This window comes from Oryzias latipes, chromosome 2 (genome assembly GCF_002234675.1).
Source record: "Oryzias latipes chromosome 2, ASM223467v1".
Taxonomy (NCBI): domain Eukaryota; kingdom Metazoa; phylum Chordata; class Actinopteri; order Beloniformes; family Adrianichthyidae; genus Oryzias; species Oryzias latipes.
The window spans coordinates 16,654,232-16,675,077 of NC_019860.2; the positions used below are offsets into that span (position 1 = coordinate 16,654,232).

General features: G+C 39.8%; 1 protein-coding gene across 2 annotated transcripts in view; it reads right to left on the bottom strand.

Moving 5' to 3' along the window:
* The window catches only part of LOC101170734 (multidrug resistance-associated protein 4-like), a 38,812-nt gene extending 21,897 nt beyond the window's left edge, over positions 1-16,915 (bottom strand). The window contains exons 1-12 of one of the 2 annotated variants that reach the window (XM_023963392.1): positions 16,803-16,915; positions 14,769-14,879; positions 13,187-13,307; positions 13,092-13,103; positions 12,879-12,996; positions 12,698-12,787; positions 12,460-12,623; positions 9,034-9,159; positions 4,388-4,637; positions 1,692-1,802; positions 1,526-1,615; positions 1,257-1,448 (exon numbers count right to left, since the gene is read on the bottom strand). In XM_023963392.1, coding sequence (XP_023819160.1) covers positions 1,257-1,448; positions 1,526-1,615; positions 1,692-1,802; positions 4,388-4,637; positions 9,034-9,159; positions 12,460-12,623; positions 12,698-12,787; positions 12,879-12,996; positions 13,092-13,103; positions 13,187-13,307; positions 14,769-14,835 — 1,341 coding nt within the window. In that variant the 5' untranslated portion in view covers positions 14,836-14,879; positions 16,803-16,915. Of the gene's footprint in view, positions 1-1,256; positions 1,449-1,525; positions 1,616-1,691; positions 1,803-4,387; positions 4,638-9,033; positions 9,160-12,459; positions 12,624-12,697; positions 12,788-12,878; positions 13,104-13,186; positions 13,308-14,768; positions 14,880-16,802 lie in introns of both variants that reach the window. The other variant, XM_023963390.1, reaches the window with a different exon arrangement.
* Between the last annotated feature and the right edge of the window lie 3,931 nt (positions 16,916-20,846).

Consider the following 20,846-nt stretch of genomic DNA (forward strand, 5'->3'; position numbering starts at 1 on the left):
CACTAATGGTTTAAACGTAATTCACTGAGCATGTATTATCATCTCAAAATTATATTGCATCCTAAGACAGCACAAACAAGCTATTGTCCTCACAGTTTCTCCTCATCCTCCCTTTTTACTTTTTGTGTGTTCTGGTGTTTGTGCTCTGGCAAATGTCTGTGGGAACATCAGAGAGATCTGACACTTGAAGCTTTATGACCTTCAAGTATCCAGCCTGCAACAGCATGTGGGTGGGTTTTTCACACCATAGATCCCCAGACCATCTTTTGAATATGTAAATGTCAGGTATATATACCAAGCCCTTTTCTGAGTGCCTTTGTTCAGACCTGGTCCAGACCTTGTGATCCTGTTCCTCTGTCTGTAACCCTGCGTACAAATCTGTGCTGTTTTGTGCGGAGTAAATCTACACTGAAGCTAAGTGACTGTCTCTGAGTCATTATTCATTCATTTCTGTGTGCTGGAAACTGAAAAGGGAACGAACCAACCTAATATTTTCATTTAATACAGTCCTTTCTAGAAAATCCAGTTTCCTCACAATTTCATTCTATGTTTTGGGGGCTTTACCTCTTTTCTACTGTGATCCCTCAGTTCAAAAGTAGTTTCAATATTTTTTAGATATCTATTAGTTGGTGTTTTGCTTCTGTTCTAAAGTGACTTCATTGTTTGACATTTGCCTAGTACTTGCCTTGTAAACGGATTTGGCGTTAGTGAAATGAGTTTTCAATCCAGCCTTTATCTGGGACTAAAATTGTTTTTATTTAGGGCCAATTATAAAAATGATTCCGTTTTTCTAAAAGGTTGAAAATCAGTTAATTGATGATTACCAAATTGACGATGAGCAACTATGTAGGGAATAAGGAGATACTTTGAATTGTCAATGTATGCTTTTTACTTTTTGTGTCCTTTGTGCAGAAAATTTGTATTTTTAAAAGCTTTACAAACATTATTTGTGGTTTTATTTTCCAAATGCTAACACCTGCTGAAACTAGAATCCATTTGTCTTGACTGCTGTTATATTCATCAATCCTTTTATAATAGTTTAAAATCATCTTTTCTTGTTTGCATAGATGTGGTATTTTTTTCAAAGAATCTATAAACAAAGGCCACGGCTTCCTCTAAGTTTCCAAAACTGGGGTAACAACAATTTCTTCTAAAAAAAAAAATAGTCCAAGATTTCTTTTGTTTTTAAAATGACATTATTGTTTAGAACGTGAATTCTTTAATCCTGCAGAAACGATGGAAGTGACCAGTCTCACCCTCTTCAGAGCGCAGGCTCGAAGGACTTTCTCATATTTCTTGGGATTCAGTTCCCTGCCGAACAGGATGTTGCTTCGTACGGTTCCGGGAAAAACCCAGGGCTGCTGGGAGGCGTATGTCAGCTGACCCCTCACCTCCAGCGTCCCCGTGTCGCCAGACAGCTCTCCCAGGATGGCGCTCAGCAGGGAAGACTGGAAGAAGCATGAAAGCGTGAGGTGGTTTCATCAGATTAAGTCTGACTAGTTCACATGGGTTGGTAACTGCTGACCTTTCCAGCTCCGACTGGTCCAATAACAGCCAGGAGCTGCTGTGGCTTCGCTTGGAGGGAAATGTTCTGCAAACAAGGCGAGTCCAGGCTCTGGCAGAAAAATCATACACATGGAAATTATACAAACTGTGTGTAAATGCATCAATCTTAACATTAGAAAATCTACCTTATCCCAGAAGCAGGTCATCTTCTCAAGCTCAACAGAGTTTTCCTGCTTCTTCTCCTCCAGCTGGAGTCGGATGTTTCTTTTCTCAACTTCTTCCAGGACCAAGAAATTCTAGGAAAAAGGGGAAACCAACATGTACAAATCTCATGTTTCGTCACTGTTCCAAACTCTTAAAGCTTCAGAGTTTTAAATTGGATGAAAGCATTCTTTTGCATCACGGGAAATTTACTCTCTTAAATCATTACAGGAAAAATCCGACTAGAAAAATAAAAACGCCTTTGGCTGGTTAGTGTCCTGGAATGAAGCTCAAGAGATATTTTAAATGCTTAAGCCTTTTTTTTATTTTTTTTTTATACTGTTGTTATTTCCAGGTATTGCACAATCTACTTCCCTACACTATCTTTGTAGCGCCTCAAGAGCTGTTAGCTATGCAGACATTAATTTCTACAGCACCTCTCACTGAACAGACACAAAATGATTCACTTCTGAAGAGAAATGCAATCAAAGCATGTTACTGCATAACATTGTTGTCTCTGCGTCTTCAGGCTTTCTACTGTTTCACCATCAGCCTGTTCAAATGTTTTTATATTTTGCAATATTTTTGAAATCTATCCTTCTGCATCGCTGAGCTCCAAGCACATTTTCTCAATAGAGTCAACGCCCTTCCAAATAACGACAGTGTTCCTCGTTTACGGAGAGAGTTGTGTTCTAAAAATAAACCCACAGTTGGGGAAATCTGTCAAGTTGTGTTTTTTTTTTTTTTTACAATAATTAAACTCACTTTTCTCAGACACTTCCACACTTTTATCTCTCGCTTAAACTCTCCAAGTTCTCAAAGTCCAGCGCTTCAGAGTCACACAGCTAGCAACCAAAAAAAAAGTGTATATTAGGAAAACTGAAAAGATGAATTGAATTGATGGATTGAAAGTGGTCATCAGACACTCAGAACGCAGAAAACAAGCGTGCAGAACAAAAACAAAAAAAGGTAAAACTGCTGTTCACAAAATTGACCGCCTGAAAGTTCCTCTGAAATACAGAAGAACTGAAATTCCCTTCACGCTGCTGTTTGACTTGTACCATATGTTTTATTGATTATTTGAGACGTTTGAGACTAGTATTTAAGTTTATTTGATTTATTGTTCCTGTAGGTTGATTACAAAACAAGGACACTTTAGTTCCTCATTTTAGCTACGTTCACACTGCAGGGCTTAATGCTCAATTCTGATTTTATGAAAAAATCCGATTTTTTTTGCAAGGCAGTTCACATTTACAATTAAATGCAAACTTTTGTGATCTCCTGTGTGACCGTGAAATGACCCAGAAGTGACCCGCATGCGCGGAAGAGTACTCAACGGTGAACGACGTCACTCGTTGTCTGCGGAAGTAGCTAACGTTAACAATGGATGTCAACAACAGTGTTGTCAACAGCGGAGCTCTTTTTGTATTATTACATTTATTTTCACAAAGGAGCCAGCAAAATTACAATTTTGTCATTTTAAGAAGGCATTGGAGCCAGGATCATCTGTACCCACTGTTGTGGAACGGGGATGTGTATGTGCTGCGGCCACGCACTTGTGAGAGAGGAGAGAGCGCATGCAGCGAGGTAAGGAATGGGGGGGGCGGCAGTGGGGGGCGCATTCATGTTGTGTGTTAAGAAGGAAGGAGAACGATATTAAAATAAGGCTTCCCCCAGGATAAATGCTATTGACTCTTTATTAACCCGCTCTGGAGAATCTGAGGGTCCGAACAGGGAAGTGAACCCCGGAGGAGGATCCGCCTTCGGTCCCCCGCGCTTCTGAACACGGTCGGAAAGGGAAAAAAAAGTCATCCCTGGAAAGGTTCAACACCACGCTCGGCCATTTCGGTGGAAATATTTTCAAAAACCGTCCGGTTGCAATAAGAGCCCACGAGTTTGGCCTGAATAGAGCTGTCACCCCAAATATGAATCAAATCGGTGACCTCGCTTCCCTTCCACTGACTGGTCTCAGCAGCATGGTCCGCCGTGATTGATGTTTACGTTCTCGTCCCGCCTACTTCAACGCAGAATTATGACGTTTGTCGCGTATCAATGACGTACGGTCGGATACGTGTGGCCTGGCCGGTCAGACAGCGGTCGCATTTCAAAAGATCGGATACGTATCGGATTCAGGACCACATACCCAAGTGGCCTGGGTCGCATTTGAAAGGATTCGATCTCTGTCGTTCAGACTGTCATGAAAAGATCAGAAACAGGTGGCATAGGGGCAAAAAAAATCGGAATTGGGTCGTTTCAGCCGGCGGTGTGAACGTAGCCTTTGTTTACTTCCTACACACCACATACAAAGCATTGACTAAATGTGCACATTTCCCAAAATAAAATCCAAAGTATTAAAGAAATGATAACAAAGTAGCTGCAAGGCACTTTGAGAATACAGTCCTAATCCTGTAACTCAAAGAGGCATTCAAAAGCCTACACTCAAATTCAAACGGAATTCTTTGTTTAAAAAAGGCTTTTTAATTCCAAAAACATTTGAAAATGGAAAAAGCATAAAAATATTAACACCACAATCGTTGAATTCGGTTAATTTAAAAAGATTTATTTGAGAACAAAACTGATTTCGTCTCAAACAAAGATTCCTTTTTGGATCAAAACTGAATACTTTTCAAGACGGAGCTTAAATTAAACCCCTGATTCGTTAAGGAGGCAGCATGTGTACCTCGATCCTGGAGATGCTCACGACGGTCTCCGACAGTTTCTCTATGGCCAGAGGGAAGAACAGCGTGACGGTGAGCTTTATTGTCCCGTAGAGGGACACGGTGACGAACACTCTGCTGGCCGTGATGCTGTTGCCGAGCAGAGCGTAGACGGTGAAGGTGATGAAGACGATGATCTTGCTGCTGGCGAAGAAGGAGGCCATGTTGAGTCCTCGTAGGTAGGAGCTCTTCAGAACCTGTTGGATTTCTTTCCTGGAAAAAAATAAAAAAATCACCACCAGTCAGTTTTAAAGAGAACTTTTATAGCATTCATGCATTAACAGCTAAACACCTGGGTATATGGGTTTTTTTTAATGCGAAAGCTAAAGTCTTTCTTAAGAAATACCTTTTTTTCTAAATGCCTACTTTAGATTTTAACTAATTACACAACATTTTCGTCTCAGCATCAGTGAAAGTCCTTTTGTGATGCACAATTTCTGATTTTTTTAAAGATTCCTTGTGTTTTAGTTTAGATAAAAATGCATAGGCTTTACAAAAGATAATTATAAGTAGGCTGCAGTGGATGCAGTTTACTTTTTTCCCCCCTACAAATTTCTCTTACATTCACAAAAGACATATTTGTGAAAGCTTTAAATGATAGCCTTTAATACTAGTTTAGGGCTCAATTGATGTGATTTATTTGTCAATTTTTTTTTAAAAACAGCCATACTTGATTTAGTTTGAAAAAAGGTTGTCTCATATTTCAAATGGTGTAACAAACTGCACTAAAGAAAAACCCATTCATGGGTTTTAAAAACCAATAAAGCAAAAATAAATTTAATTTGCTGAAAACGTTTTTTTAACTTCGCCCTACTTGGTGAGCATCCAAAATTATCCCGATAATTAACAATTAACTGGTCCTTTTGAGAAAGAACCTCACACAAAACAATGAAACTTTTCAGTAACTGGACAAAAGCCTTTTATTATTTACCCCACATCCATGGATGCTTTACAAACGATTAGCCTAAAGATAAAAATCCAAGTTCAGTTAGTAGAACTCAGTTTAAAATGTTACATATTACTGTATATTTTGTAGATTAGAAAACCAAATTTCTCACACATTGAAACCTATAAACATGACATTATGATACAGTTTTAATAAAGCATGGCAAATGGAGCATCATTTTGTCCATCCATCTTTTTTATTTTCTAAACTTACTCATTACTGTTGCTGGAAACTACCCAGCAACAGTCTTGTGAGGGCAAGGTTCACCTGTCCATTGCAAGGGCCACACTAACACAGACACAGACGAGGGAAGATTTAAAGTCACCAATTAACCAACAAACCATGATTTAAGGAAGGAGCCAGCTGGGATTTGAACTAGGGCCACTGTGAGATGGCCCTGGTTTGAATCCGTCATTGAGTTGTGCTAACCACTTCACCAAAGTGCAGCCAATGGGGGAAAAGGTTCTTTAGTGTTAACTAGCTGAAGTAGAGCTATTCTATTAGGAACAGATCTGTGTTGCAAAGGCCAAAAATGTTCAAAAATTAGGATTTAACTGCTGGAAATCTTCTATTAGAGCAGATCTCATGGAGAAAGATAAGACAATTCTAACATTTGTGCAAGTATGTCTTTCTTCAATATTCACCTCAAGTGTCCTGAGGCTTTTTTCCCAAATATTCTCTACACGAATGTCTGCAAAAACGTGAGCTATGTGAAGTATGTCCCAGTCCTTATCCTGAGTGAAGCACATCAGAAGCATCTGTGAGATATTTCCTCTCAACAGATTTCATAAAAGTACATTTCAAGAAAAATCTAAAAAGACTGGAGAACTTCTAACCCCCCCCCCCCCCCCCCCCCCCAAAAAACAAAAAAACATCAGTGAATACTAGTTCAGGAGAGTCAAATTCCTCGGTTTTCATTGCAACCTCAGTGAGGTTTATATGTAACCGAGGGGTTACGTCACGTTACGCCTGAAAGTTATTATCAACTCTCATTTGTAGGTTAAAGATTGGCTGTGAAATATACTCTAAACTAAAAATAAACGTTGAGTTGAGTTTTTCCAAGAATAAAAAATCTAATCTAAAAGATCCATAAGATTTAATTAAGTTTAGTCTAAAAGGTTTTAGGAGTATTAGTGAGTGTTTGCATACTGAACTTTATTCCTTCAACAAGTGTTAAAATAAAATAAAAATGTCTTTTAACTGCTTTTTCTTTGGTGAACCTGTGCATTTGTAGGGTGATCCAGTATGAATACATGTCCATTGATTGGTTTATTCTGGCCTTTATCCAGTGTGGGTCCTTGGGCAAGACCCTTTGCGCTACTGTCCAACTCCCCAGCCTAGATAAAATACAGGGTTGTGTCAGGACGGGCACCGTAGAACTCTCTGCCAAAACCACCTTTTCTGAACGCTGAGTCACTGTGGCGGCGGACCCCTTTGAAGAGGTTGATTGGCTTATTCCAACAACATTTTTATAGGATGGCAGTCATTTTGGAAATAACAGGTCAATGATCCGTGGTACTCCTGTGATCCGAACCGTGGCTACGAATCCGTACAGATCCCGGTTCAGCCATGATCCGTTGCACCCCAGACTGAAAGTTATTTGAGTTATAAACAGACCAATCAGGTGCTGCCTTGACAAAAGTATACGTTCCTTCAAGACATTTGAAAGATTTCCTGTAGGCTGCTTTCAAGTGGTAAGGGGTGAGGACTTCCAACAAGCTCACTCCTCATTGGTGAGTGTGGTTGCCATAGAAACAGATTTGGACCAATCACTGCTGACTGGTTCCAACACAGGGAAAAATGGCGACTGAACTGACAAAGTAAGCCAGTAAAGTAAGCCATTTCCTATGGATGACGTCACACTCAGTCGCTCAATTTATACATTTAATGCTTTAAAGTTAAATGTCTCAATGCTTTCAATCAGCGCCTAATAACAGCAAAAGGTGCAAAACCAGCCACACCCAGGAACTGCAGGATCTACCTGAGGTTACGTCCACCACTTCCAACACATAAATCTGCAGAACCGAGGCTTCCAACTATATAAATCAACAGGCAATAAAAAAAGACCTTTAAATGGATTTTTCTAAAAAGCAGAGCTCTATAGTGCAGCTGCCAGTACATTCTGTACTAAACTCAAAATTTATGTGGGGCTTTAATTACGATCATTTCATGTTGGACTTTTATCAAATGAGTGACGAGTTTTTTCATTTGACTCCAATAATAAAAAAGAAAAGGCATGTCCTACGCTTGTTTTACAACCTTCATTTTTTGAAGATAATGTTGACCGGATCATCCGAACTGTTGGTGCAATCCAGCAATTCCCCATTTCTAAGCCCACGATCAGAGGCACACTGCCCCCAAAAATTGAAGACTCGCCGACTTTCACCGACACAAAACACATCAGGGAGTGCACCGGAAAACACAACCAGTTCTACAAGCATGAGATGAAGTTCAGTTAGACACATCCAGTTAGGGGAAAACTCCTTTTTCTCTCGACTCCGAACAACAATCGCTGTTTGGGATACTCTAAAATCTAACATTTAAACTTCTTGTATCCAAATTAATAAAAGTCTTTTACTATATCTTCCACTAAAATCTATGAGATCTCCAATCCTGTGATCCTTAATTGATGTTTTGTTCATAGTTTAGTTATTTTCTTGGAAGCTGCCTTCAGGGTTGATCATATCTTCACGTTCCTCGTGCTGCACCACACAGCTTCAGACTGAACATTGAAAGCCCTTAAAAGCCAAAATATGACAAGATAATTACGTGAAATGTTCGATTTAATCATGTACGACTGTGACCTGGAGAGCAACAACCCTGTGGTATTTCATATATTTTGAAGTGTCTTTAAAAGGTGAGTTTTTTTCATTTACAGGCTCATCCATCTTGTAAATCCTGTCACATCAGGGAGGAGCTGAAAGAGATTTTTCTTTTGTAAGTCCTCCCTTTGAGCTTAACGAACCGTGAAATTCCAATTTTTTGGCTGGAAAAAACGAGCTCAACTGTTCAACACATACTGCAAACCAGCGCTCTACTGCCATAACGTCAGACAACATTTTCCCGGACCGGCCTGTCCGAGGATGAAGTGGATTTTTTTTTTATATAACCTCTAGTTTCCCTTAACTTTTGAGGGTAACGTTTATCTTCATCCTCTGTAAAATATCGACAGCTGCTTAAAACTCTATTTATACACTAGATTTCATGTATGGAGCTAACTCTAACGATAAAAATGCGGTTTCGATTTTCCATTAACCTATAACTATCAAAGTGGAAGCCGCGTCAGCCTCGTCTTAAAGGTGCGACAGATAAATATTAGAGAAAAACAGTCACTAAAAACCAACATTTTCTAAAAAAAATGTTATAAACATGAATCCAGCGTATGAGACACTTTATTAGCATCATCCTGGTGAGATTAGACACCCGGTTGCGGAATATTACGCATTAATATTGCACGTAAATCGACATTTCAAGTAGAGTCTCCTGGTTGTTTTAAACTAAATGCGGCTTTCTTTTATTTTGAAGTCGAGGGCTCTTTTTGTGTTTCATCTCTGGATCTTTTCTGTGAAAATAAAGTTACCAAATACGCTGGTGTATTTGTTTGAGACTTCCACAAATAAATAAAATTTAAAAAATAGGGGGAAAGATCCCATCTGTTCTTACCTTCGCACTTCTGTCACCAGAGCAGAAAGTGGTTTCTCCCAGGCGTACATCTTGATTATCCTGATGCCGGACACCACTTCATTCATGATGCGGATCCTGGTGTCAGTAAGTACAGCAGTTTTACTCCTGAAACCCCAAAAATGTGCGGTTTAGATTTCCTAAAAAGCAGCATAGTCACCTGTATCGGCCTGAGAGGTGAGCGTTTGTTTCCGATTTTAGGATATTACCGGAAACCTCAGTCGTTCAGGTTTACACGGCTGTGATTATAATTCATCTGAAGAAATCAAAAGACTTGCCCAGTCATGTTTGTAATTTGGTTGGCTGCAACATATACAAACATGAGAAGCTCCATTAAGCACAGCGGTTTGTTGCATTCAAAAACCACAGCAGTGCACGACTACAAGACTGCAGGTGAAGACTTGAATGCACTGTGGCTTAAAATCTACACAAACTCGTGTCTCAAAACTTTGGCAAGAAGAGGAAAAACCCCCTTTATGGGCCCCCCTCCTTCAATGGCGCAACCCTACAGCATTTACATATTTAAAGACCCACTCTCAAGATTAAGCTTAAAACAGCTTTTCTGAGTATTTCTTTATTCAAATAAGAGTGAAAAGCTGTAGTTGGATGTTCTGTAGAAACTACGCCTGCAAGGCCACGAGCTCTCTTCTCTGCTCTATTCCCATGCATCCTCTTGCAGACAAACGTCTTCCTCGTCTGAGCCGGCTCCAAACTGAATATCTCCAATATTGCTAACCACTTTTGTCGCACGGCAAATATTAGGTTGGGGGTGTGAGGGGCCGTAAGCTAGGGGGAGAGCATATAAACAAAGGCATGATGGGAAATAAGCACAGGCTTACTCTGCACATACAGAAATATCAACCATTTCAAATTCTGTATTTTTGGACCATAAGGTGCAACACATTGTGGGAAGGATTAAGTAACCAGAACAGTCATAATTCGATACGACTACTCTACCCAGAATGCCTAGAGAGGTCAAGAGGTAGGCGACTGGACATGACAAGTTATTTAGTAATTATTATTTATTCGTTATTATTTATTTTGTTATTCTTCCATTATCATAGATTTTTGAGCGCCCAACAGAGTGCACAACAGAAAACCCCGTCAGCAATGATTTGGACCAATCACTGCTGACTGATTCCACCAAGTCATTTCCTATGCATGACCTCAGTCGCTCCATTTATACATTTAATGCTTTAATGTTAAATGTCTCAGTGCTTTCAATCAGCGCCTAATAACAGCAAAGGTGCAAAACCAGCCACACCCAGGAACTGCAGGATCTACCTGATGTTACGTCCACCACTTCCAACACATAAATCTGCAGAACCGAGGCTTCCAACAATATAAATCAATAGGCAATAAAAAAAACATTTGAGTGGATTTTTCTAAAAGGCAGAGCTCTATAAAAGTGCAGCTGCCAGTACATTCTGTACGAAATGTATGCGGGGCTATAATTACGATCATTTCATGTTGGACTTTTATCAAACGAGTGACGAGTTTTTTCATTTGACTCCAATAATAAAAAAGAATGCCGCAAAAAGGCATGTCCTACGCTTGTTTTACAACCTTCATTTTTTGAAGATAATGTTGACCGGATCATCCGAACTGTTGGTACAATCCAGCAATTCCCCATTTCTAAGCCCACGATCAGAGGCACACTGCCCCCAAAATTGAAGACTCGCCGACTTTCAGACACTAACAAGTCTTAGTATCACCTACCTGCCCGTCCACTACTCAGAGGTGAATTTCTGATAAACTACTGCCGCTCTGCAGACACTACGTCCTAGAAAACAATGTTTTTAGATTTAGTCTTAAAAAGGTATAACCATAATTACAAGACCGATTGGGAACGCTTTGAAAATTGGAGTTTGTCTTTAACATCTTTGACAACACAGACGAGTTTTAGAAACCTTTATTTTTAATAACAACCATCAATTCTGTAATTGTTTGGACCAGATTATAGGAAGGATTAAGCAGCCAGAAGAGTTATAACCTGATTTGACTACTTTACCCAGAATGCCTAGAGAGGTTAAGAGGTAGGCGACTGGACATATAGGTCGATGGGAAATTTATTTAGTAAATATTATTTATTCATTATTATCTATTTTGTTATTCCTCAATGGAATAAACAGCCTTTGCACCACCTACTTTATTCAAAAAAACTGAACAAAAAAATTCTAATCCCTACTCTCACGTTTTCAGTGCCCCTAACTACGATACCCATAATGCTCCAACACTACATCCTACTGTGCAGCTTTGTAGTTTACAAGAGGTCTTACTAAAATATATTTTGATAGATTTTTGAGCGCCGTGCACAACAGAAAACGCCGTCAGTAAGCATACGCAAAAGTCATACAAAGTGTTCACTGGAAATTGGGACGCACTGTCGATTTTTGAGAAAATGAAAGAGCTTTTAGTGTGCCTTGTGTTCCAAAAAAATACAGTAAATGTGGGGTTGAACGAATTTCTTAAACCTGATGTTCCTGTCGCTTGTGGGAGGAGCTACTGTCAAAAGTTCTTATGGAACACACGGATGTTAAGAGGTTAGGTGCAGTTATTTTGAAAAGCTCTACAAAAGCCGTTATCGGCCATGTCTGAGTTCTCTAGATCATTTGGATCTGGTAGGACCTCTCGTTGTGTCTGTCCATTGACTTAACATTGAAACTGGACGATCCGGAAGCACAAATTACGTAAAATGTTAATTTAGCTCAACAGTATTGGAGCTTTTTTTTTAAGAAATAAGTTTTGAACAGTTTGGGGTTTTGGGAGGAAGACAAACTTCAAATGAGCCAAAGGGACCCCACTGTTTGTACTGTTTTCACTGACAAAGTCGGAACCAAATTGCAAAGAGGGCTTTTCTAGTCACCGTCTTTGACTGCTCCAATGTGATACCAGACGTCAGAAGAAAACAACTTGTAAATAGTCTTGGTTAGCACAGAGATCGTGTCTTAATCAGTGACATCTTGGCAGGACCAACCCTGCTTAAGTACTCTTTTCATCCTCCATCGTCACTTATATCCTGAGTTGCTTCTCTCAAGAGTAGCTCATAAAACCTTTTAAGCGTTAGATCAGTCTCATAAACCCACAGCCATCCTTGTATAACAGTGGGGATCCCATATGACAAACACCACATACTTCTCCAGAATGAAGTGTTGGAACATTAAGAACAACCAGCAGAAGACAAACCTGCCTTACAACTTCCTGAAGTGACTAAACAAACGATGGCAGCAGCAAGTGTACTCCTAACGCCTTCATTTCATTAATACTCAGGTAAGAAAACAATCCTTTGTGGGAATACATTTTCCAAGACAGTTCAATCTATTCTAAAAGCTTAAATGAGCTTCAGAACCAATCTGGAAAAACAGGTTTCAGATTAAAGCACATGAACAAACTGCACAATAAAAATACCTGAAGATGCCAAAGAGTTTTCCAAACCAAGTCTGGATGGGCATCATGAGTGCAATTGTGGCTACACCTGCTAGACAGGAGATGCCGATCTCGTACCAGAGGAAAACCAGGATGACCAGAGCCTGCAGGGGTCCCACCCACAAGTAGTGCAGGTTGAGAGTGATCTATAAAAACAGCCCAAATAGATTAGGAAGTACATACCAAGAGTACAGCTTAAAAAAAAAAGGGTATGTCCTACCTCATCGAAGCGATTGACGTCGTTGGAAAGCAGGTTCACTATTTGCCCCGTGGTCGTTCGACCCATCGACTCGCTGCTGAGACAAAGAGCCTGACGAGAACAAATATTCAGACTTTCTGGTTAGTAGTACTAGTTAGTAATAGTTCAGCGCACACATTTCTGCTGCAAATCTACTAAAGACCTTCTTGTAGATCATGTGGCACATGGCCACCCTAATCCTCATGCCAATTCTCAGCACATGATAGTAGTAGAGGTGTTGGAGAATGGTCAGCCCAAAGGTGGAGAGAGACATGGCGGTGCTGTAAGCATAGACCAGGTTAAGGCTGGACTGGTCTTCTGGGTTGTAACTCTCAAAGTACTGGATTATTTGCCCCAGCAGGAGAGGCTGGATCACCTTGATCGCTTCCTTCAGAGACAGAGCGAGAAAAACCATGAAATGGAGCGCAGTGGTCCAAGAAACGGTAACAGGTGAATGAGAGCGAAGCTTACGAGTGAAAACGAATACAGCCCTGCCGCTGCGTACGACCATCCATAACTTTTGATGAGAACTCTGGAGAGTCGGGGCTTTCGCAGCTCCTTGGTTGCCCGTTTGACTTCATAGTCCCAATGTCTGAAGAAAACCACGGTTATCTTAGATCAAGTGATTGACAGGTGACAAGTTCAGAGCAACCCCCCAATAAGCGTGTCTAAACAACGTCAGCCCTTTTCCCAAAACCCTTTAATACTGGAGATGTCGCTGGCGACACCTAAGTAACACACGCTGTTTGGCGTACCGCCAACAGGCTAATTGTGTAAACACTTGACTACTGTTAAGTGTTGCATATGAGCACAAAGCTGCTTTTCTCTGCTTCAGAATAGGTTGGAGTTATGTAAATGGAGTAAAGAATAGAATAGATAGATAGTCGAAAGATATCAACACTGGAGCTGAAGCTCCAAAGTCAAGACTTGGAGTAATGTCAAATCCTGGTGCCTAAACTCTGGCTACAATTTGGTCCAACGCAACCCAGCGGGTCATGTGACCATCATAATGAGAACAAAACCTTTCAGCGCTTCAATTTCATGTACCCTGAGCTAAGTGGCAACGTGGAAACTACCAGGTGTTAAATCAACGTAATCAGCTAGTGAAAGCCTCCAGGGGTTTCCGAAATGTGCCAATTATCTGTGCAGAGGAGACCTGGTGCTTTATGGGAAAAGACAACGCTGGTCTAAAGAACGGGAGGAAACCTGGAGAAGCCGTTTGAGGTCACGGACTTAAAAACAGATCAGCAAACCATAAAATCCATCTATACCCGTTGTTGTCCCTTTCAGGGTTACGGTGCTGCCAGAGCCTATCCCCGCCACTCATGCACGCTCACATTCACACCTAAGGGCAATTTCGAGTAACCAATTAACCTATGAAGCATGTTTTTGGACGATGGGAGGAAGCCAGAGTCCCCATAGAAAACCAACACATCCACGGGGAGAACATGCAAACAACCATAAATATGGTTATTTTATATTATATTATGTATATTATATTTATTGTATATTTATATTTGTAACTTTTTAAGTTTAACGGCGCTGTTTATGAGCTGCAGCTTTCTGGCTTGCCTTTTTTTTATTATGTGTATTTGCAAGACAGTGGTTACAGTTATGATAAAAAGGTCATTTTCATAGACGCGCTGCTTTGTTAGCTCAGACAGCTATCCTTTTGAGCAGACAAGCAGTAAAGTTTGTGATCAAACCACAACGATGTGTTAAACACTCATACAGACATGCATGGCATTTACGACGTTGTTGAACATCTGCCTTTTGTCCTGCGCTTATTACTTCAAACTTGGTTCAATCTTGTGAAATTGCATGCAGGAAGATAATTAATTTGTTTGTTTTGCTCAATAGTGTAGTTTTCCACCTTGATTATGCTTTATGGTTCAACTGCTTAAATTGTTTGTTTTTTTTAAAAGTAACAAATAATAGAAAGCTTGACTTTTAAATGTAGGAAATAACGATCATCTTTAAAGGAACCTTTAGATTAAACGTCTTCTTTGACACATTTAAGTTTGATTTTTGCTGCGGTGAGATCATACGGCACCTCTGCAGCTCCTCTCCCAAGGTTTCAGAGCGGTCCTCGGGAAGAACGCTGTACATGTCGCCTTCATCGAGCTGCTGTTTGCGGCCGAGGTGGAGCAGCGGGGTTAGCCAGCTAGAACGAAAGCAGGAGGTAACAAAATCAAACCAGGAAGACTTTATTATGTCTTTTAATTGTTTGGCGATCTAAGAATAGTTTCTGCCTTTTCTTTTTTTTTTTTTTGGCAAAGTCAAATTTAAAGCAGTATCATTAAACTAGGCTTGAATTATTGACCCCAGAAGGAGAAACTAATTTTTTTGTATTGATAATTAGACTTTACACTGTGGAATTTTCAAAATAAAAGATAAAAAACTGTTTTGACCAAAAACCTTTTTTTTTTAAATAAAGTAAATAAATAAAGTAAATAAAGGTGAGTTTATTTTAAGAATTCCATCTTTTTTTTCGCCCACACAACAGTTGAATTAAAATGAGTTCATTACAAATTCAGTCCAACATTTAAATTTTACACTTAGTGTTGGCAAAGAATGATCAAATCTGGAGAATGTTCGCGTAAAAAAACCCTGAATTTGTGATGCAAAAACTCACGCCAAAATTACATTTGTTTTAACTCAAAACCACAGTTAAATCCTCTACTAGAAGTTTTTTTTTGGATGAAAACCTTTTATTTATTTATTTTCAACAGTTTTCCTTATTACAACTTCATATCAATGGGGAGGGCCTCCTCTGTTGGTTTTTAAAGGCTAAAATGAACAATATCCATATTTATGCAAATAAAGAACAAAAACATCACCGATTAAAATCCTATGAGTTTCCCTTAATTAGGTTTAGATTTCTTAAACCCGTAGAAACCTCATCAGGGCTGGATGTCAGAGGTCACCTTGCATAATAACCAACACCTGACCTCACCTGAATGAAAGAAACCATCCAGAAGATGATTAACTACCTTTGCTCTTCTCACAGTCACATTTAAACCCAAGTTACCCAAGAAAAGATGACATAACGACATCAAAGTGGAAAATCAAGGACTTCAAAGTTTTATTTCTCCAGAGATTTCATTGTTGCGTTTTATAGTGCATCCTGGTTAGCTTGTAGAGATTTTTAGACACACAAATACAAATAAAGGATTCATTTCAGATTACACCCACTTACATACATGCTATTTTTCAAAGAAATGATCCCGTTTTGTCCATAATTTCTACTTATTCTGTTGTATCTCTATCATGTCTAGAAAGAATTTCAAAATAAAACATTTTTTTTTTGAAGATGAAAGCTTAATAAGGGAAGATGAGTGTTAATGTGTAGGAAAAGTTGCAGGGTTTTGGGTGATGATATCGAATCAATAAAATGTATTAACATTGAGGGATTTCCTGCAGGTTAATATACAAAAATCTTTAAATATTATAGAAATATATATTTGTCAAAGAACAGACATGTAATCAGGAAGAAATCCATTTTACGTAAAATACTTCAAATAAAGGATAGGGTTTGGTCTGTATTTTTAATACAAACACTAGAATATATATGTATATATATATATATATATATATATATATATATATATATATATATATATATTTTTTTTTTGTTTGTTTGTTTTTTATTATTTAAAAATCAATGTGGCTATAATAATAAAGGTAGACCCCCTGATTCTGAGGCTAAACAGCTGTTTTTGCCCATTAAAAATTTGTCACAAACACATCTATTACATTTTAGTTAACAAATTTGTAAGAAAAAAAATGTGATCTCTGCATTTCCTTTGAGGAAAAGACAGGAAAATGTATTTTTCTAACAGTACTGGTTTGATTGTAACGTTGGTTCTGTTCTTAGAAGCACTTTTACAGCAACAAAAGTTTTTTTTTTATGTCTGAATAAATCTTTTATAATTATATATTTCCATATAGTAATAAAGTCGTAATTTATTCACTTTAACGTTGATTGGGGGATTGGAAGGAAGTGCTCCAATGACGTTCATGTTTTTGTTTACCGACACCGGCCGCCGCCTCTCCGGTTAAAGCGTTGCATGAAGCCTGGACTCACCACAGGAAGAGTTTGGAGCACAGCCCGGCGGCCCCCAGCGGGTTCTCCCTCTTCCCCGAACTGTCCATGTCCGCGGCGGCATCCGCTCCCCGGCTGCAGCTGCTGCGCCGCGCGCGAGCCTGCTTTTTAAGTCCCCGCCTGGGTGAGCGGCTTACGTCATCAGGAGCTGACATTCGGCCAATAAACTGTCGCGGCGGTGGAAGGTGGGCGTGTCCTCGCCAACTGCTGACAGACGGAGCGTAAACATGAGCGTTGAGTGAAAAACAGGGACATTTTTCTGGTTTATGGGAAGGTTGGCGGTGGGAAAACAGAGACATCCCTTCAGCTGACTTTATATTACGAATCTATTTTTAATTTTAGGTTATCTAGGGCTGTGGCTCGGCTTTTAACTCTTCCACGTGGCATTGTGCGCGTGACTATCTTATGACAAACGCTTCTTTTCCGCGACTGCTAATGTTAGTTTAATTGACCAGGGGCTCTTTAAAGTTTTTTGAGGTCCAAACCAATTTTTTGGGTGCCCCCCCCCCCCCCCCCCCCAACATGGTTCACCAGCCTTAACATTGCAGGGAATTTTGGCTTACATAAAAATGTTACAAATGTCTATAAACACAAGAAAGATTAGGCACACATTTCTAAATGAGAAAACTTTAAAAAAAAACACCTATACGCAATACAAATGTAAAAACTAAACTGACCTCGAAAAGTCAGGTCAAATGTTTCCAGAAATAAGAAAAGAAACATTTTACGGTTTTAATTCAAATAAGAAAATCAACCTCAAATCAACCATTCGTGCTTTTCAGTAAACAAGTTAATGCTAATTTGGCTAAAGTGTAATAAGGTATTTATTTATTTGCATAATCTTGAATTTCGAACAAGTCTCCAATTAATATGGAGAAAAAAACTAACAGCAAACACGACTAATGAAAAAATGCTGCAAAAGTTGTAAAAAGTTCACAGATAAAAGCTCAAATCAGGAAAAAAAAATGTATATTTTTTTAAAATAAGAGAGGAATAAATAGCAAAAGGAGTAAAACAAAACTGAAAGGCCAGATAGTCATTGAATAGAAAACAAAAGTTAAACTTTCCAGGGTGAAATGTCAATACACCTGAACTGTAAATCACTGGTAAATTATCAATGTCTGAATGAGCTCAGAGAGCACAACGATTTTGAAGTATTGATCTGTAAAAACCACATGGTGGGAAAAAAACGGTTTATCAGTGACAAAAGGACCAAGCCTTTACCTCTTTGTTCTTCTCACGGTGCCACAAAGCGCCTCCAAGAGGACAATAAGAAAAATGTGTTAAAGAATATGATCAGTAGTTGATCTTCAGCACCAACTCCTTAAAGCCAAACATCTGCTCATCAAAAATCAAAGAGAAAATAAGTAAAATATTTAATTGATGGTGTCAAATGATTAATTCTAGCAAGCATCAGGCATGTTTTTACACTACATGACTGTCTGTCACTTGATTTTAGAGTCTCCTTTAGGATTCGCCGTCTGCTGGATTACAATTGGTTTTGTTTGGCCTGAATCTGGACTTTGAAACTTGACCTTGTAAATGTGAGTCTGTGCAGAAAATGCTTAACACAAGCCAGAGCCAAGGGTCCAAAGAGCCAATATCTCGAGGCTGCATGATATCCGCTCAAAGAGCGAGTGAATGTTTAAGGAGTCGACTTTGCACTTTTTTTTTTGTGGACTTCCCATTGATGCCTCGTTTGGTAATCTTTAAAACACATTTGGAGCTTTAACACTAGAAGTCCTGGATTTTTCTGGCTATCCTTTAGCCACAGAGAAGCTAACTGCCTACTCAGTTGACTAAAACTAGCATCATTTGATTTGTAAATGTGGCCATTACCTGAGGAATGGGCAGGAAACTGTGAGGTGGGGGTGGTTGCTTGTTTGTGTGGGGGAGAGAGGGCTGATTGTGTTGAGATGATCTGTGGGAGAGGATCGTTCATGTAGACATGTAGGGTGGGGGAGTTTCTCCATTTCACCCCAGTAGAAGCTTACAGAGGTCAGAACCTTTTTGACTGAGAGAGCCAAAAAACCCACGTATTTTACAATCTGATCCCTTGAGAGCCTTTTTTTACAGTATAAACACTCTCAATGTACTTTCAACATTGTTATTACAGAATTATAACAATAACTTACTAATAAAAGAGAGAGTGTGGGGTGGTGGTGGTTGTTTGTTTGTATGGGGGAGAGAGAGCTGCTAAGCAGCTGTGTTGAGATGATCATGGGCAGAGGATTGTTCATGTTGGCATGTAGGGTGGGGGAGTTTCTCCATTTCACCCCAATAGAAGCATACGCCACAGATGGAGAGCCAACAGCTAAGGCCAGGAGAAGTATCTCAAGTCGCCTTCAGAGCTACCTCTGTTTCATCACTCTGGACATGCTTTATAGCATTCAAAAATGGACAATTCAACATGCACAGCACACAGAGCATGTTGATTGGTTTATGGCCCTCCCGGAACTAATGGCATTTACTGCAATTGTTATCTTGCGGGGGCTTACTAAGGTTCCATCTCTACGTGACTGCTGGTCAGCAAACCTGGGAAACCCACAGATCATTGGAACTATGTCCCGTGACCGCTTCTAAGACATCATGCGACACCTACGCTTTGACGACAGGTCCACCCGCGGCGAGCAAACAAAGACTGATAAGTTTGCTGCAATTTATACTGTGTGGGGATCATTCGTCACCAACTGCATCACATCCTACAACCCTGGTCGGCACATCACTCTTGACGAACAGCTTTTCCCATCAAAGATTCGCTGCTGTTTCCTGCAATATATTGCAACTAAATCTGACAAGTCTGGGATCAAGTTTTGGGTGGCTTGCGACTTGAAATCCAAGTATATTTGCAATGTCCTCTCATATCTTGGCAAGGACCCCAGTCGTCCCAGTGGGGAGCGACTGTCTGAAAATGTTGTGATGAGGCTGACGGACCCATTCCTGGACAGGGGCAGAAATGTTACTACAGACAATTTCTTTACATCGCTGTCACTTGCGCAACGACTGCTTAGCCGGAAAACCACCATCCTCGGCACACTCAACAAGATTCACCGGGAAATTCCTCATTCCGCTAGGCAGACAGACCGCGATGAAGTCACCACTCAGGTATGTTGCAGGTCTTTTGTTGCTCTATGTTTACGTGTTTCTAATTTGTGTGTGAAAGTGCTATGAAAATAACAACTTGTCTTTATTAGGTATTTTCAACCACTGGTGCCACGCTGACGGTGTATGAGCCCAAAAAGAAGAAGACAGTCTACATTCTTAGCACAAAGTGCGGACGGCACTGGCCAGTCGCTGTGTTCTATAACATGGTTGACATGGCAGCGCTAAATGCGCATGTGCTGTACCAAGCATGCATCGGGAGGCAGGAGAGACGGGTGGACTTCCTGGTGGAGCTTGCAAGAGAGTTGGCTCACTCGTATGTGGATGCAAAGAAGGCACAAAAAGAACAATTGCTTCAGCAACAACCTTCCACACCCAGCCCTGGAAAAAGAGCCACATGTCAGGTCAAGCAGCACTGCAAGAACAATCATGCTAGTTTGCGATGTGTTGACTGCTACAGATACACATGTGGAAAATGCAGAAAAGAGATGCCATGGCAGTGCCAGGATTGTGAGTGATTTCTAAAATGTACTCATTGACTTTTTGTAATTTGTAAATATGTGTAAAAATGTCAGTTTTTGTACGATTTCCATTAATAAATCTTAGTGGAGGAAAAAACCCATGTGTGTTGATCTCTCCCCAAGATGACAAAGTGAAAAACAAGTTTCATTAAAGTTGTTCAGCACAGCCCCAGCTATGGTGCACCAGTAAGTGCCTTATTTACATCAGAAAAGCAGCCGTTCACAACTGCTTGAAGATATTAGCTGAAAGTATTTTAGTCGATCGACTAACTGGCAGGATTTATCAGTAGAATAGTCAAACGGCTGTGCCTTAGGACTTTTAGTGTTAAAGACCCGCTTCAATGAAAACAGTGCTTTTGGTGTTTTTGTGGTATTTTACTGATGTGTATTAGGAAAACTAAGC